Source organism: Arvicola amphibius, chromosome 12 (assembly GCF_903992535.2).
Source record: "Arvicola amphibius chromosome 12, mArvAmp1.2, whole genome shotgun sequence".
NCBI lineage: Eukaryota > Metazoa > Chordata > Mammalia > Rodentia > Cricetidae > Arvicola > Arvicola amphibius.
In genome coordinates this window covers 138,882,015-138,899,701 of record NC_052058.2, presented here as the reverse complement: position 1 = coordinate 138,899,701, position 17,687 = coordinate 138,882,015, and the positions used below count along the sequence as shown (strand labels likewise).

The window sequence follows — 17,687 nt, the reverse complement described above, 5'->3', positions numbered from 1 at the left end:
CTTCTCCCCAACTCTTTCCCAGAATTCTGTTCTGTCTACTCCGCCTACCTAATTTTCTGGTCTATTGGGCCAAGCTGTTTCTTTATTAATTAACCAGTGAAAGTAACACATAGACACTCCTCCATCATTTCCCCTTTTTCTGTTTAAACAAAAAAGAAAGGCTTTAACTTTAACATAGTAAAATTACATGTAACAAAACAGTTATCATGCAAGAATTATACTTACAATATTTAAATCTATTTTATCTTTTATCATAACTAAGGAAAACTATAACTATTGAACCATTCTTTAACTCCATCAAAGACCCCAGAAGGATTTATTACCTAAGTAAACATGTCATATGCAACTTTCAAACTCTAGAAATGACAGAGACAACTCACTGCCTGGACAGTCACCCAAAGTTCCTCTGTACCTTAGGGGCATCCATCTTTGGCCTTCAGGCCCATAGTATCCAGCAGACATTTCCATGAAGCAGGAAATTCCAAAGACAGTTCGGTCACTTTCTGCTGTGTCCTGCAGAATGTCTCGCAGACTCTTTTATGAATCAGGAACTCCGAAGGACCATCTCACCTTTAGGCCAGTTCAGCAGTCCTCTCTCTGTGGGTTCTTTGTGTCCAGTTTATGCAACAGTCCAGGCAAGAGCAGTTTCTTGCCCAAATGGCTATCAAACTCCATAAGGAGCCTCTTTGATGCCCATCCTCTTCTTGAAGTAGATTGGTGCTGCCAGAAGCAGATGTGTGTCATTGTCATGAAAAGCTCTAAGTTATTGAAACATTTAAAATGCCATATTCTGTAGTCTTTGGAAGATATGAAGAATGCCTATCTAACTGAAATATATCTCTATATATCTAGAAAATCTAACTAACATGACTACAAACTTAACTATTATCAATGATTATTCATTAACCGATATACATTACATTTTTAAATGAACTACACAATTACAATACATTAATCAGTATCAGAAATACATATACATATAACAAAATAGACCTTAAATTTCTATCAATACGGCAAAATTTATACCAATGTAAATTATTCATATCTGTATCATCTCCCCCTTTAAATATAAAAGAACATTTATAAACGATATCTGGGAATATGGACGTAGTTATTTCTCTCCAAACTGCTTCCTGCTGAATGGGGACGTTGTTAATTAGATCTTTTATGGTGTAACCTGTGTGCTAGGTACATCTCAGTCGGCAGTTGAGCGAAATAATTTTCTGAAGGTGTTTACAGCAACCTTTTAGGAGGGTGTGGTCTATCATACCATATTGGAATAGACGCAATCCACAGGGTGTCATCCTCTGTGAAAACAAAAGAAGACCCTCTTTTTCAAAGCATCATGTTCTTAGATCCAAATTTTGAAGTCATACCATTAAGATGTCCATTCTGGTTTAGCCTGGCAGCCCATATAATGAAATGTCTCTCTGTATTTAGCTCCTTTACAGTCAAAAATTTTAAAGAAAACACAATAAAATAAACAATCCAGACTCTCTGTGAATTTTCCATTTTTACGTGGCTTGTTTTTATTCTATCACTTTACTTTATTCTGTTTCTTTAAAGACTTTACCCTTTTTTTAAGGCATTAACTTTATTCTCTCTACTTTTTTCTTCTCTCTCTCAAGCCTACGTACATTTATCCAACATTGTGAGCCATTTAAAGGCCTATGTCTGAATCTTTCCTATTGTGAATCTAATTTTTTTACTGTCGAGAAACATGTTTGATTTGAGCCTTTACATCGCTAAGCGCTTAAGACTCTAAGCTGTGACATTCCTAGGACAAAAACAGGTACTGTGAGCTTGCCCCTCCCAGTCCAACATGGCGGAGCCACTTGTGACTCCAAATCGGTTGCAGCTCTGAGCTGCAGAGCCGCCAGGCTGTTCTGATGTTGGCTCCACCTCTCTCCAATTTCAAAATGGAGGATGTACCATTTTTATTAGCTCTGGGGCTGCCAGGTAGGAGCCGCACTCAGCACTTTAACTCTGAGACTGAGCGTGCAGCACAGAAACTCTTTTCATCTGAGTTACAGCCAAATCTGACCCACAGAGCACCACGCAGCCTGGAAACATCTTTCTGTATGGCGGCAGAAATCCACCATGCTCTCCTGCTCGCCTAAGCCTGATTCCGCCATCTGCCCAGGTGCAGGCGGGGAGCTCTGATCCATTGGCCTGGTCTCAGCGCACTCTCCTTCCAATCCCAAGCAGGAACATAAATATCCAGGCCCATAAAAGCCACTGAAATGGTTTATAGCCAGAGTTCACACTGGCGGCACAGCCCCAGGAAGCCGCGTTTTAAAATGACTCAGCGTTTTCTCTGCCGCTATTGCCGAAACAGGAAATCTCTCTACGGCATGTCCAGGCAAACAGCAAAAAGCTGTGTTAAACTCTCTCTCTCCTTTATTTAAAGCCCTCTCAGGTTTTTAAGTGGATTTAGTCACCACGTTGGAGCACCAATCTGTAGAAGGAGCGGCGGGGCTGTGTCCCGCCACCCGGCTAGCTTTACCCAAAATAATTACACGGAAACTGTATTCTTTTAAATACTGCCTGGCCCCTGGCCCGTTATCTGTAGCTTCTTATTGGTTGATTCTCATATCTTGCTTTAACCCATATTTAGTAATTTATATAGCACCACGAGGGGTGGCTTACCAGGAGAGGTCTTAACCTGTGTCCATCTCAGAGAGGAGAAGCATGGCAACTGCCTGAAGCTTCTCCCCAACTCTTTCCCAGAATTCTGTTCTGTCTACTCCGCCTACCTAATTTTCTGGTCTATTGGGCCAAGCAGTTTCTTTATTAATTAACCAGTGAAAGTAACACATAGACACTCCTCCATCACATTGTTATCCTAGAATTGATGATAAAATAGACTTCAAACTAAAGTGACTCAGAAGAGATAAAGAGGGGTATTTCATTCTAATCAAGGGAACAGTTAATTAAAAGGACACTACTATGATACACACACTAAACTCCTGTGTACCCAATTTCATTTTTAAAAATGTATTACTATATTTAAAGATAAACATTCATAAATTAATAGTAAGTGATTTCAGTACCCCTTATTCTCCAATTATTAGGTGGACCATCTGAACAAAAAATAAACAGAAACCTCAGAATTAACATCAAATGAGTTTAGCAGATACCGATAGGATATTCTAGCTAAACACCAAAGAATATACATTCTACTCAGTAGCACATGGAAGGTTTTCTAAAATAGACCACACCCTGGAACAAAAAAAATTAACAAATTCAAAAAGCTTAAAATAATTCCTTGTAGCCTACCTAATTACAATTCAGTAAAACTTGAAATTGACCACAAACAAGTCTTTAGTAAATATATAAATCGTGGAAATTAAACCAATTATTTTGAGTGATGAATGTGTCAAAGAAAAAATCAAGAAAAACAGTATCTAGAAATACATGAAAACACACAACACAGCAAACCTTCTGGGGCACATTCGAAACAGCCCCTCAGGGATGTTTATGGTTCTATATGCCTGCATCAAAATAACTGAGAACAAATAAATGACTTAATGATGCAACTCAACAATTTGGGAAGCAAGAATAAACCAAATCCAAAGCCAGTCAACAGCAAGGAATAATAGAAATCAGAGTAGAAATCAGTGAAATAGAAGCAAAGAAACAATACAAAAACTCAACTTATCTAAGAGTTGGTTCTTTGAGAAGATAAATGACATTGATAGACCCTTGGCCCAACTAACCCATATTAACAGTTTCAAAAATGTACAGGGAAGCATTACAGCAGATACCAAAATAAATTCAAAATATAAAGGAATTTTTTATATCGACCTTTTATCATAACTAAGGAAAGCTTTACTTATAACTATCTATTCTTCAACTCCATCAAAGACTCCAGAAGGATATAATATTACCTAAGTAAGCAGGAAGTATATTGTAAACAACTTCCAAAACTCTAGAATTGACAGAGACATCTCGCTGCCTGGACAGTCACCCAAAGTTCTTCTGTAACATTGGGATACTCATCTTCAGCCTACTGACCCATAGCATCTGGCAGACTTTTCCATGAAGCAGGAAATTTCAAAGACAGTTAAACCTATATTGGCAGTTTGTCAGCCACTTTCTTCTGTGTCCTGCAGAATGTCTGGCAGACTCTCATGAAGCAGGAACTCCAAAGGATGGTCTCACCTTTAGGCAAGTTCAGCAGTCATCTCTCTGTGGGTACCACATGTCCAGCTCGCATAGCATAACATCAAGCAGTCGAGACAAGAACAGTCTCTTTCCCAAATGGCCAACAAACTCCATAAGGAGCCTCTTCGGTGCCCGTCATCCTCTTGAAGTAGCTTGGTGCTGCAAGGAGCAGATGTGTCTCACTGTCATGAAAAGTCATTAGTTTTTAAAACCTTTTTTTAAAAACTTGTATGTCATTAAAGTGGTAAACTGAAAGAAATGAATTGATTTCTAGGTTCAACCAAACCACCAAAATTAAATCAAGAAGACAACCTATAACAGACCCATAGCAATTGAGGATGTTTTAATAGTAATAAAAAGTCTTCCATCAAAAAAAAAAATGTGGAGCCAGATGTATTCACTGAAGATTTCTACCAGCCAGTCCTCCTTAAACTACTCAAAAACTAGAAAGAGAAGGAGCACTCCCAGATCCTTCTGTGGAGCCAGTGTCAATAACGCCAAAACCAGGTAGAGGTGCAACAAAAACAACTACAGGCCCCTATCCCTGATAAACATAGGCTTAGTAAAGCTCAATAAAATACTTGGAAACAAAATATAGAAACACATCAAAGATTCTCTGCCATGACCGAGTTGGCATTATCCTGGAATGTAGGGACAATTCAACATAAGCCAGGAACTTAAAAATAAAAAAATAAAACACATGATCATTTCAATAGACAGCAGAAATTCCTTTGAAAAAATCTAACATGCTTTTTCGATTAAAAAAAAAAGTTCTAGAGAATGTAGGGCTATAGTTAACATACCTCAACATAATAAATCTGCATACGAGAAACTGAAAACAAACAACATCCTAACATGGAGAAAAACCTTGAAGCAATCCCACTGAAGTCAGGAATGAAACATGGATGTCCGCTGCCCTCAAGTTCTTACTACCTGGAGCAAGTAAGCAAGAGAAGAAAATAAAAGGGTACAAATAGGGAAGAAGAAGTCAGATTCTCCCTATTTGTAGATGACATGATACTATATATTAGATATCCCAAAAATTCCACCAGAAAATTTCTAGAAATTATGAACAAATTCAGCAGTGCAACAGGACATAGAATGTATGCTTTTCCATACACCAATAATAAACGTAAAGGAATCACGACACACTTCCATTTACTATAGTCTGAGAGAAAATAAGATATCTAGGAATAAACCTAACCAAGTAAGTGAAGGACATCTAACAGTGAGAGCTATAAAACTCTGAAGAGATAGACTAGAACATTGAAAAAAAAAGTCCACGTCATGTATTAGTAAAATTAATGTTGTAAAAATGACTTACAAAAAACTATTTTCAGATTCATTGCAATTCCAATGAAACCCCCCCCCCCATTTCATTCTTTGTAGAAATAGGAAAATCTACCCTAAAATTCACATGGAACTTTATAGCCAAAATAATCCAGAAAACAAAAAAGTACAAGCAATTTTCATTCCAGATCTTAAGATTATATTACAGAGCCATAGTAATAAAAACAGTATGGTACTGGCAGAAAAACAGACATATAGCCTGATGGAACAGAAACAAAGTCCTTTTCCCAGCACTTGGGAGGCAGAGGCAGGCAGATCTCTGTGAGTTCAAGGACAGCCTGGTCTATAGAGTGAATTCCAGGATAACCTCCAAAGCTACACAGAGAAACCGTGTCTTGAAAAACCAAAGAGAGAGAGAGACAAAGACCTCTAAGATTAACATAACTTCAGCCATTTAATATTTGACAAAGATGTCAAAAACATATACAGGCGAAAGAATCTAAGACAGATGGTGTTGAAGAAACTGGATGGCCCCATGCAGAAGAATTGAATTAGATCTGTAACTATCACCCTACACAAAAACTAACTCTAAGTAGATCAAAGACCTAAACACTGAACTAGCTAGAAGAAAACAGGTAGTACCCACATGATACAGGTGTAGGAAAGGGTTTTCGGAATAGTCCATTTGCCCAAGAACAAAGGCCAACAGCTGACATGTGAGATTGTATAAAACTAGAAAGTTCTGCACAGCTAAGCAGTCAACTGGCTGGGCAAGGTGGCATAAGCACTTGTAGGGCAAGATGCAGATGAGTCTTAGTGAGTTTGAGGCTAGTCTGGTTTACTGAGCAAGTTGAAGGCAACCAGGGCTATTATCCTGAGAAACCCTGTCTCGAAAAACAAAACAAAAATGAAAGAAGCAATTAATCAGGTGACCAGGAAGCTTGCAGACCTGGGAAAGAATCTTTGCCAGTTATAACTTTGACAGGATTAGTATCCAGAATAAACAAAGAATTCACAAAATAAAAAATTAAGTCTATTTGAAAAATGTGCCTGAGGCTTGGAGTCCTCAAAGGAAGGGGAAAAAAATGGCTAAGAAGTATCTCCCAAAGTGTTCATTGTCCCTAGCAATTAGTCACTCCTAATCAGAGTGACTTAGAAGTTTCCTCTCACCCCAGTGAGAATGGCAAAAATGAACAAAACAGCTGAGAGCAAATGCTGGCTAGGGTGCAGGAAAAAGAGAACCCTCATTTGCTGTTGGTAGTATTGCAAACTGGTGCAGCCATTATGGAAATCGGTATGGAGAATTCTTTTAAAGCTTAAAATAAATTCACCTATAAATGGAGATTCTGCTTTGGTTTCCCAGCTGCCTAGACATGAATAATAACATGGAAACTATATTAATTACAACACTATTTGGCCAATGGCTCAGATGTATTCCTAACTAGCTCTTGCATCTTAAATTAACCCATTTCTATTATGTTATACTTTACCATAAGGCTCATGGTTTGATTCTTCATATCTTGTTTCTTGGGTGGCTGTCTGCCTTACTCCACCTTCTTTCCTCCTCTGCTTGATTTCTCACCTTGCTGTATTCTGCCCTGCCATAGACCAGAGCAGTTTCTTTATTGAAAAATGGTAATAAAGCTTATTCACAGCATATGTAGGGAATCCCACATCATCTACCATGACCTATCTGTCCTGTCCCTTCACATATGCCCAAAGGACTTGACATATACTCTTGTAGATCCTTACTCAGTCATGTTCATTGCTATACTATTCATAGTAGCTGGGAAATGGAAACAAACCAAATGTCCTTTAATCCATGAATAGATAATGAAAATGTGATAGTAAATATACCCTATGGGATGCTATTCACATATAAAGAAAATTGAAATCATTTTTTTGATTGAGTTAACTCAGACTCAGAAAGACAAATGTCACATATTCTCTCTTATTGGAAGCTCCTACCTCCAAATCTTCAGATGTGAATATAGATCCTGCAGAAACTGAGAAAGTAAAAGGGGACCATTCCTGGGGAGTTGGGGCTGGAGGCACATTAGAGAGATAGCAGGGCACAAGTGATTTGAATAGGGAAAGGGGGAGCTCTAATTAGGGAGGGAGAAGAGAGATAAAAAGAAGGAGGGAGGAGGGCAAAATAACATCTGTAAAATAATACATAGATAGTGAATTATCTATGTAAAAACTATAATACATAGAGGTCTGTGTATAAATACGTATAGATATTTTAATTGAAATTTCTCATCTGGGCTAATAATACTCTTTCAAGAGCCTATCTAACAAAAACTTTTAACACCAGGTGTGAGGCACTTTCTTTTGAGTTGTTGGTCAAAGTTGTCCAAGAGACTCCCAAAGCATCGCAGGCTGTTGTTATTCCCCATGGTTGCTCCTCAGAAGCAGTAGTAAGTCATAGTAATGAAGACACCAAGCGCTTCAGACCCAGAGCCCAGAAGCCCTGATCTCCCACTGACCCAAAAGCCTCTGTTCCGAGGACTAAAGTCTCTAAAGGAAGGAAGCAACCAATAGTCCTCATCCTGCTATGATAGCCTTAAGGGTGCAGTAGTGCCATGTCTACTTTGGTGGTAACCAAGAGCTCTCTGATTGGACTTGAGACACTCTCAGCAAGAGGAAGCCAAGCCTGGTGCTGGAAACCTAGCAAATACCAAGGTTTGTGAAGTCATGATCTGGAAGGAGAAACTCCTTCGCTACACTAAACGTGTCCTCACACCCACGGGTAATGTAGTCTTCACCACTCATCAAGGAAGCTTCTCTTTGCAGCAGACTAGTTGTGGACCCCACTTCCAAAGACTCCATCTCCAGTACAGCTCCCCCTGCTATGGCTCAGCGAATCTTCAGACACAGGGGCTGGAAAGATTGCAAAAGCAAGAGGATGAGGAATTGGCTGTGAGATTGTGTTTCCCAGTATTGTCAGAAGTACCAGCCTTACAGAGTTCACCAGCATGAGCTAAAATAAACAGCCAAAGTGGACAGCAAAACCACAAAGCCCCAACCCTACACAGAAAAATTACAGGCATCAAAAGAATGCTGAAATTGGGAGAAATAGTCTTTCCCAAGGATGAGCATGCCAACTGGTTATCTATAATACCTAATAGTCAACCCAGAGTATATATATATATATACACGTAACATTATACATACCGAGCGGGTTATATTTGGGTATATTTATATGTACATATATGCATGTAAGAACCATTAATGGAAAAAGGAGGCCATGAATTTAAAAGGGAACAAGGAGGGATATATTGGAGAGTTTGGAGGAAGGATAGGTAACAGGGAAAATGACATATTGTGTTAAAAATAAAAGATACCTTAAAAAAGAAAACAAAAACCAGTGTAATAGAAAGGGAACAAATTGATGGAGCTGAAAGAAAAAAGTAATTCTTTGAAAAGATCAATATAATTGAAAATTCTGTAGCCAGACTGAAAATGAGAAAAGACATAACCAGTTTCAAGACTGGGAACAGACGCTGTCCTGGATCCTACAGATGTTAAAAAAGATATGAATAAGGTGAGCTGCTTGTCATGGAGAAGAATCCAGTTCCATGACACAAATTACCAAAACTGACCAATAGCAAAAGAATGATTTCATCACTGTCTATAGCGTTGAAAGATTGAGTTTCTCATTAAACATCTGCCAAGAAAGCTATGGGTCCAGCGGCTTTGCTCTTGTTTTGTGTGTTGCGCCACATAGTGGTCTAGCACACAGTCTTTAGAGGAGGTACAGCTTCTAATTTAGTGTGCAATACAATGTGCATCCCCTGCCGCAAAACCAAAAACACAGGCAGAAAAGAAAGTGCAGAGCACTAGCTTCTACGACAGCAGACACAGGATCCGGCCTAGATGCTAACTAAATGATCCACCACTAGCATTTTTTAAAGGATTTTACAGTGTGGCTACGTAGTGTTTATCTCAGGAGTCAAGGTCTGCCCACAAACCTTGAGAGGTTTGCCAGGCTAATAGGTCCAAAGACAAGTGCCAAAGGGTCACCTCAGAGCCCGGGACAACACTACCCATTCAAAATGACTGAGCAAGCCAGAAGGCAACTCAGCACCTGAGAAAAGGGTCGTTGGCAAAGCTGCAACGTGCTTTGTACTCGATGCTGGACTGAGGCTTTTCTTCTAAACATGGATAGAAGGCTGTCCACACTTGCTATTTTGATACAACATTCTCTCTTAGGTTCTAGCCATTGGAGTAAAAGAACAGTAATCAAATTGGAAAAGAACCAGTAAAACTGTTGTGGGTCCGCCAGATGGCTCAGCAGGTAAAAGTCCTTGCAGTTAAAGCCTGTTGGCCTGAATTCGATCCCTGGAAGGAAAGACCTGACTCCTGAAAGTTGGCCTCCAGAGGCACACCTTGGCATATGTGCCCCCCAATACATACATACTAATAATAACACATAAAAAGTATGAGTGAAACTATCTTAACTGGGTGTGTGTGTGTGTATGTGTGATGTCTACAGAGATACACTAAAGCTAAAAAGTGAGCTGAGATTGCAGATCAGTGTTACAAAACTCAAGTTCTGCCAACGGTTAGCATTTGTCAGCAGCTCACAGTAGGAATGAGTTAAGATTTTTAATAGTTATTTTCATTAAATACATAGATAATCTATACTGAAACATTGTTGGGAGGGATTAAAGAAGTCCTGAGTAAGTAGAGAAGTGTTCCATGGTCATTAATTTTCATGGGAAAATTAGTATTATTTATATCATTGGAGGAGCCTGCTATCTGTAAAGTTGTTGGAATCAGCAGTAAAAATTAGAGCAGAAATTAACAACCTATAATTTTTTAGAAAGGTTGGAAGAGTTAACGCTACCTGATATCAAATACACTATAAAACTTCAGTAATTAAAAGTTTGGACTTGGCATATAGAAAAGCTTGTTATTTTTTTGTTTGTTTGTTTAATTGCATTTTTCCTAGGGTGCTGGGATTGGACTGAGGGCCATGTCCCATGCTAGGAAAGCCTGCTGCCCCTAAGCTGCATTCCTGGACCTTGATTTGAGATAGGGTTTTGTTATATAGCTCCTTTTGGCCTTGAACCTCTTCCCAGGCTGGTCTCAAACTTGGCATTTTTCTGCCTCCCCCTGAGTGTGTGCCACCATATCCAGCTAGAAAGTATTTTTAAATAAATGGCACAGAAATAAAATGGTTCAGAAATAAAGCTACACATAGATGGTAAGTTGAATTTCAGCAAAAGCAGCAGGATAAATCGAGAAGAAAATATTTGTGTGTGTGTGTGTGTATTTATGAGAGTGTATGCATTTATGTGTTGGTGAGTGTATGCATGTGTGTGTTGGTGCACATGTGTGTTTATGGGAGTATATGTGTGTATGTTTATGAGAGTGCATTTATGTGTTGATGAGAGTATGCATGTGTGTGTTCATGCACATGTATGTTTATGAGAGTGTGTGTGTGTGTGTGTTTATGAGAGTGTGCATGTGTGCACATTTGTGTTTGACAAAATGTGTGTGTGTGTGTGTGTGTGTGTGCGCGCGCACGCTTTATGAGAGGGGGTGGAGGTGTCAGGGCATGCATGTGTCAGGGCATGCATGTGGTGATGAGAGGACAGACTTCAGGTGTCTGTTTTTTTCTTCGGCGAGGTTTGGAATAGAATGCTGGTTGTTGGGCTGTCGGCAAGCACCTTTATCTGCTGAACCATCACCGCCCCCATCCCCCCTGTTTTGTAAAGAAAGTATTGTAGCAAATGGTGCCAAAACAAGTCGGCAACTGTATGGCAAATGATGAACCTTGATCTTCCTTTACACCACACAGAAATATTCAGTGGTAGTAGATCATTACCTAAATGTAAGGGTTTAAAGTGCAAAATACCCAGACGAAAGCAAATGTGTCGTGTTGTGTTAGGCAGTTTTTTCCCACAGAGCAGAAGTCTAGTAAGTGGTTGAAGAAGAAAGTGATAATAGACGAAGTCAAGAACCAAGAGCTGAGTGCAGATCAGTAGTGGAGCGCTTGCTCTTGCTCAGTCTCCAGCACTGCGAAACTAAGTAAGTAAATGAGCATGCTCCATTTGGCTCCTGTGCAGAACATGCAAAGACTTTTACAACTCCACAGTCGGACAACCCAGCAAAAATGAGTAAGCAGTGTGACAGATCACTCACAAAGAATGTGTGCAAGTAAGCCAGCCCTCGAGTTACTTGCACAATTAAGTTACTTAGTAAATTAACAGGACAGGGAGTCATCACTTACTCTTTTAATGAGCAAAGTTAGACGTGGTGGTGACCCAGATGGGCCATCTGCAGCTGTGGTACATGACTGGTGAGGACAGAGGGCAGGGCAGCCGCTAGCAGCAGGCCACAGGGCAGCTTCTTAGGAAGTTAAGCAGCAGCTAGCCTCAGAGTCCGCACTTAGAAAGTGAAAAGAAAATAGAGCAGCGGTAGGATCGCTCAGACAGTCTCAGCTCAGCCAGTCCTGCAGGGAACACACAGAAGAGGGTACGCGAGTCTCAAGCATCATCCGAGTTAGATGGTCCCAGAGATCTGCAGACATCCGAGGAGACGCCAGGCTTTGTCTTTGATGACCAGTGGTTTACCTATGTCCCGGAGTCTAAGTAGGAAATGAGCTGTAAAGAGGCATGAAGGAACTTGGAGGTGACAAAATGTTGTGGGTGTTAACTGCTTTTAGTTAACATGACTGTTTCTGTGGATTCTTGGAGCTTGTCAGTCTGCACTTGATGAACGAATTTCACTTCCACTTGACAAAACAAACCACACGCAGCATAGTAATGTTTCTTTGTTTTTAAACGTGTTTCTGTGTGTTTAGATTAGATTATGCTACCATTTGTTTAAAATGGTCTCACTTGCGGGGGGGGGGGGGGGGGGGGGGGGGGGGGGGGGTTCAAGGAAGATGCTTGGCAGAGTTGTTACTTTATTCATTTGTTATTTATTTTGGTTTTTCAAGACAGGGTTTCTCTGTATAGTCCTGGCTGTCCTGGAACGTGCTCTGTAGACCAGTCTGGCCTCGAACTCAGAGATCTATCTGTCTGCCTCTGCTCTTTGTTACTGGGATTAAAGGCGTGTGCAACACCTTCAGATGAGGCTGTTATTTTAGAGCACTTGGGAAGTCTCGCTGATAAAAGAGAAATTGCGCAGATAGCACTGGAGAAAGTTAAGGAAATCCAGCCAAGCGGATCTCACACGTGTGTTCCACGTTTCTCACTGACCTCGCCGAGCACTGGTCTGTGGGCTTCACTGGCCTGGCATTGACTGACCCTGACTCTGTCGTGCATCTCATTGGCACCCTCATGGCTTTGTCACTTCATTTCATCCTGTCACTTTTTCTTGGGGACAATAGCTATAGTTTTTATGCATTTTCACCTTATGGTTCTTGACTCTGCTTTGCTTGCAGGATGTAGTCAGTTAATGGCGGGGCTGAGATGAGGGAGGTCACTGCTGTGTATCTTCATCTGTGTTTCCTCCGTTCAGTATAGCACTAGAATGTAAGTGGAACCTTGAACAGACAGACCCACAGTGAAAACCAAACATGCAGGAGCAGCTCTGGGTAACAGCATTTTAGCCTGACTTGTCGAATAGAACGACTGTGAGGTGTAAGGGCGCTGGCACCTTCAGAGGTATCCCTGGTGGATGAAAGGTAGGAGGGGTAAGAGAAGGGGTTCCCAAATTTCGCTGACACAGGTGGCTGAAAAGAAGGGTGGGCATTTATCTCTTCTGCCTGTCTTCATTTCATCTATTCTTATTTATTCACTTTTATTCACTTATTTTTAAATCTTTGTTTTTATTTTTTTTGGGGGGGGGTTGGTTTATGTGCATGCATGCAGCGCCTGCAGAGGCCAGAAGATGGCGTTGGATCCCCTGAGGCTGAAGAGGCAGGAGTTTATGAGATGCTGATATAGGTGCTGGGAATTAAACTCTCAGAGAGCAGCAAGAACTCTTAACACTTCTTCTATTTTACATATCAGCCAGTTCTGTAAGGTCAGTTTGGTCTGAGAGCTCCGTCATCTAAGTGAAAGCTGACTGGTGCATGTTTAGCCGCTTCCAGTAGGTGGCAGCAGAGTACTGTGCTTAAGTGTTCTAGCCTGTCTTGAGGGTTGCCTAGTCCTAGGTATTGAATATTCTTTTAGTTAAGGCCATTGCTGATGCCTAAAAAAAAATTTTTTTGTAGACAGATCAAAGTGACACTGTGGTTGTTAGCTGTCACTTTGTATCAGATGTTATGAGGAGCTAAAATGATAGTTTACTTTGTATAGGTTTTGTTTGCTAGCAACCCTTTAACTTGCAGTTTTCACCCGCTGCAGTCTGATTAATATTTCAGCATATCGTTGTCTGCCTCACAGCCACTTACAGAGAGCCCAGCTGCTGTAGTCTGGACCTGAATAAGATCTTATTAAGTAGTGCATCGGTAGTTCATCATAGCTTTGGGGCATTTTGTATCTGTGTAAAACATTTACATTGTTTCCTTTTGTAAACAAACCCAAAGCTGAGTTGCACAAGAAGCATTTTAATTCTAGTGGTTAGGCCGTGCTGGTTTTTCTTCCTTGTTGCTGTGCTCTCGCTTCCAGGAAGCAGTGTCCATACTGTGGTAGCCCATGGCTCTGTTCTGCCCGTTGCCCAGGAACGGCAGTGCAGTATGAGCTACAAAGTGGAAAGGCCAGAGCCGGAGGCAAGTCTGTAGCATGATAAGCCACGTAGCAAATAATTCTTGTGAGTTTTTCTTCCTAGGGAATCTGTTGATTTAGGAGAGAGTTTTAAAACTGTCCTTTAAAACCAATGTAGTGCTGAGGTTTCTCGCATTTTTTTTTCACATAAAGTGCTTGCTGATCCGTGTAAACTTGCAGCACCATCCGTAACTGAATTTGGAGTCCTGTCTTATGCATGCAAACATGCTTCATCCGGGGCATGTCATGCGCGTGTGTCTCACCTGCTTCTTTGACGAGCTCAGAGACTGCCTGAGTCTTTGCCTTCACCCCCACACTAACCCTATTCAGTTCTAAACCAAGTCCGGCCAACCACGGGACACGATTCAGAGCGTCAGTGCCGCCGCATATGCTTCTCTTTAAGCCAAGAAGCAGCGCGAGAAAAGCACAGCAAATAGCTGAAAACAAATGAGAAAAGTGGGCTAAGGCTGCGATGCACGCTGAGCAGATACCCTCCCTTCACTGGGCTGGAGGGCGAGGTGCCGCGGAGCCGGGTCTTGTCTTTAAACTTGTTTCTCTTTCCCTGCTCTTCCCAAACTTGGGCTTGATAACTTCCTCCTAAAATGTATTTGCCTGAGACACAGCCTCTGCTAAGCCTGGGGAAAGGCCTCGGTTGTTGCTCGTGTTTGACCCTTCACATAGATGCTGACCAGCTGAGCCACACTCCGCTGATAGAGTTGCTTTGTCTCTACAGCCACTGATGTTTTCATTCTGGTTTAACCCTAGCTGATCCTACGGTTAAGGACTTAATCGGAGGCTTCACCGCTCTGCATTACGCAGCCATGCACGGCCGGGCCCGGATCGCACGCCTGATGTTAGAGTCTGAATACAGGAGTGACATTATTAATGCAAAAAGCAATGACGGCTGGACTCCTCTCCACGTGGCTGCCCACTATGGTAGGGACTCATTCGTCCGGCTCCTTCTGGAGTTCAAGGCTGAAGTCGACCCACTCAGTGATAAAGGTACAACACCGCTTCAGCTCGCCATCATCCGGGAGAGGTCCAGCTGCGTGAAAATCCTCCTGGACCACAATGCCAACATCGACATTCAGAACGGATTCCTGTTGCGCTATGCTGTGATCAAAAGCAATCACTCTTACTGCCGCATGTTCCTTCAGAGAGGGGCAGACACAAACTTGGGGCGCCTGGAAGACGGACAGACTCCTTTGCATTTGTCTGCCCTTCGTGATGACGTGCTCTGTGCACGGATGTTGTATAACTATGGAGCGGACACGAACACAAGGAACTATGAAGGTCAGACACCACTGGCCGTTTCAATAAGTATTTCAGGAAGTAGTCGGCCATGTTTGGATTTCTTACAAGAAGTCACAAGTATGTAACATAATTACTACTCTTATTGCACCTTTTCCTCTTATTCGCACCTTCTGAGTTGCTTGAGATATTTTTGTAATACGAGATGACTAGACGTTAATCATTCTTATAAGTCCTTCTTGGTAAGTAATACTCACTCGTCCAAAACCCAACTGTGTTGCTAAAAGTGGGTAGTAAAGTTTAGAGGAAACGACAGACATTTTTTTCAGGATGAATAAATTTTGGTGTTAGAACAAGTCAGTTCCCTCCAGTCCAAACAATAGGCTGTCTAATACTGTATGGGATTCAGATTGAGGAATTAGAAGGAGAATTTGGGGTTTTAGATTCCTTAGCTATAGAGCTGGTCCATAATTTGCACTTCATCGCTAGGCTCGAATGAAGGGAAAGCCACTTTGGCTATTTAAATACCCCAGTAATGGAGACTTGGGACCCTAGAAATTGTTCTGAGAAAACACTAAGAAGCTGGCCCTTTGTCCCCAGGCCACAGAGCTCCCATCCATGTCTGCCCAGTTTTCGAGAGCTGCTTTCTCTGCACTTCCGAGTGTCTGGATCATCTAACAGAAGCAGTGGCCGTCCACTGAGGGCAGTGTTAGTCTGCACGGACTTCATTACCTTTTCTTGTCCTGCTTCCCTGGAGCTGGCCAGGTGTGTGTCCCAGAGGTTAGAGTGTGAGCCAAGAAGCTGAGGCGTGTAGGCACCATCCATTTATTCTCTGCTCCACTGTCCAGAGCCTGCTGCCCTCTCCCACACCATCTTGATTACAGAAGAAAGGCCGGCTTCTGACTATGTGGCATTTATGATAAGCCAATTTTAGTTTTGAGTTTTTAAATCTGGAAGCCAGGGGATGGTGCCAGTAAACTAGAGGACATAGAGCCTGGAGTACACGAAGGTGTGTCAAATGACAATTGGCACGGTCATAGGACAGACAGCTCCAAATCCCAAGGAGATGAGCTGCCCTCTCTCCTGTGGCTAGGCTAGCACCGGGTAGAGTGGAACTGTTTGTCTAGGTGTCTATGTGGACATCATTGTGGAACCAGGAAGATTGTGGGCATTTGGTCCTTAGAGGTTGGGTTACAGCTCTCCAAGGGGAAAGCAGACTATAGAAATGCTTACACCCCTCATTCCCCAAAAAAAGAAAAAAAAAAAACTTGTTTATACAAAAAAACAAGGGAAAGCTGACGAAAGATTGTTGAAACGGTGGCACAATTGTGTAACTTGGTGAAATTACCTAAGTACAGCATTACCTGAGGATGTGGTTGGCTACTAACGGAACCCGCCCGAGGACTGATTAGAATTTAGAGGAGATGAGATTTTTGGTCTCGTCATCTTCCTTCCCGTGTAAAGCTTTCTAGTTAATCGATAACTACAGACTGCAGAGTTGTTTAGAGTATGAAATATGTTTTAAAAATGTATTTACTTTTACTCAGTGTGTATGGTGTTTTGCCTGCCTCTCTGTCTGTGTACCCTGTGTGTGGTAGCCAAGGAGGCCAGAGGACAGAGAGCATTGGGTCCTCTGGAGCTAGACTGGCAGGAAAGTGTTGGCTGGGAACTAAACCCAGGTCCTCTCCACAAGTAGTGCTGTCAGAACATAAGAAATTTCATAGAGGCCGTACCCTCGGAGAGTGACTAACAAGGAATTTGCTATTGAAAGATGAGATTTTAATGAATTCATGCCTGGACTTTTATTCACAGAGAAATTGTAGGCCCAGGCGGTGGCCCATCTAGAAATGCTCGAGCAAGGATTACAGACTAGATCACTGGGTACATGGCCTCGATGCCTTGACAGCCACTTCTGCAGCCAGGAAGGGGAATCATTGTCAAGAGCCGTGGTGGTGCACACCTGTAATCTTAGCACTCAGGAGGCTGAGACAAGACTTTGGGTTCAAGGCCAGGCCAGGCTGTGTTGGAATGGCTACAGTCACAAGATTGTGCCTCCAAAAAGCCAGTTCAGTGAAGAGCTGGTGGCTCTTTTACCTGCAGTTGCTCGCGCTACAATCTGGTAGCCAGCTAAGTGCGGACCTGAAAGGAAGCTGCTCTGCAGTTGCTTGCTAAGACTGCAGAAAGCCGCATCCTCAGAGCCTTTGTTGTGAGAGTTTCCCCTTGGGTAGGAGAAGGCCATGTTCAGGTGACAAAGTAGAGCCAAAGTTAGGGCCAGGCAAGTGGAGTTGGGTGCTCCTCCTGCGACTCACTCTG

General features: G+C 41.9%; 1 protein-coding gene across 2 annotated transcripts in view; it reads left to right on the top strand.

The window, feature by feature from the left end:
• Nucleotides 1-17,687, top strand: part of Asb7 (ankyrin repeat and SOCS box containing 7) — a 50,440-nt gene that overhangs the window by 18,909 nt on the left and 13,844 nt on the right. For both annotated transcript variants that reach the window (XM_038314029.1, XM_038314028.1), the window contains exon 5: nt 14,889-15,494. In XM_038314029.1, coding sequence (XP_038169957.1) covers nt 14,889-15,494 — 606 coding nt within the window. The remainder of the gene's footprint in view (nt 1-14,888; nt 15,495-17,687) is intronic.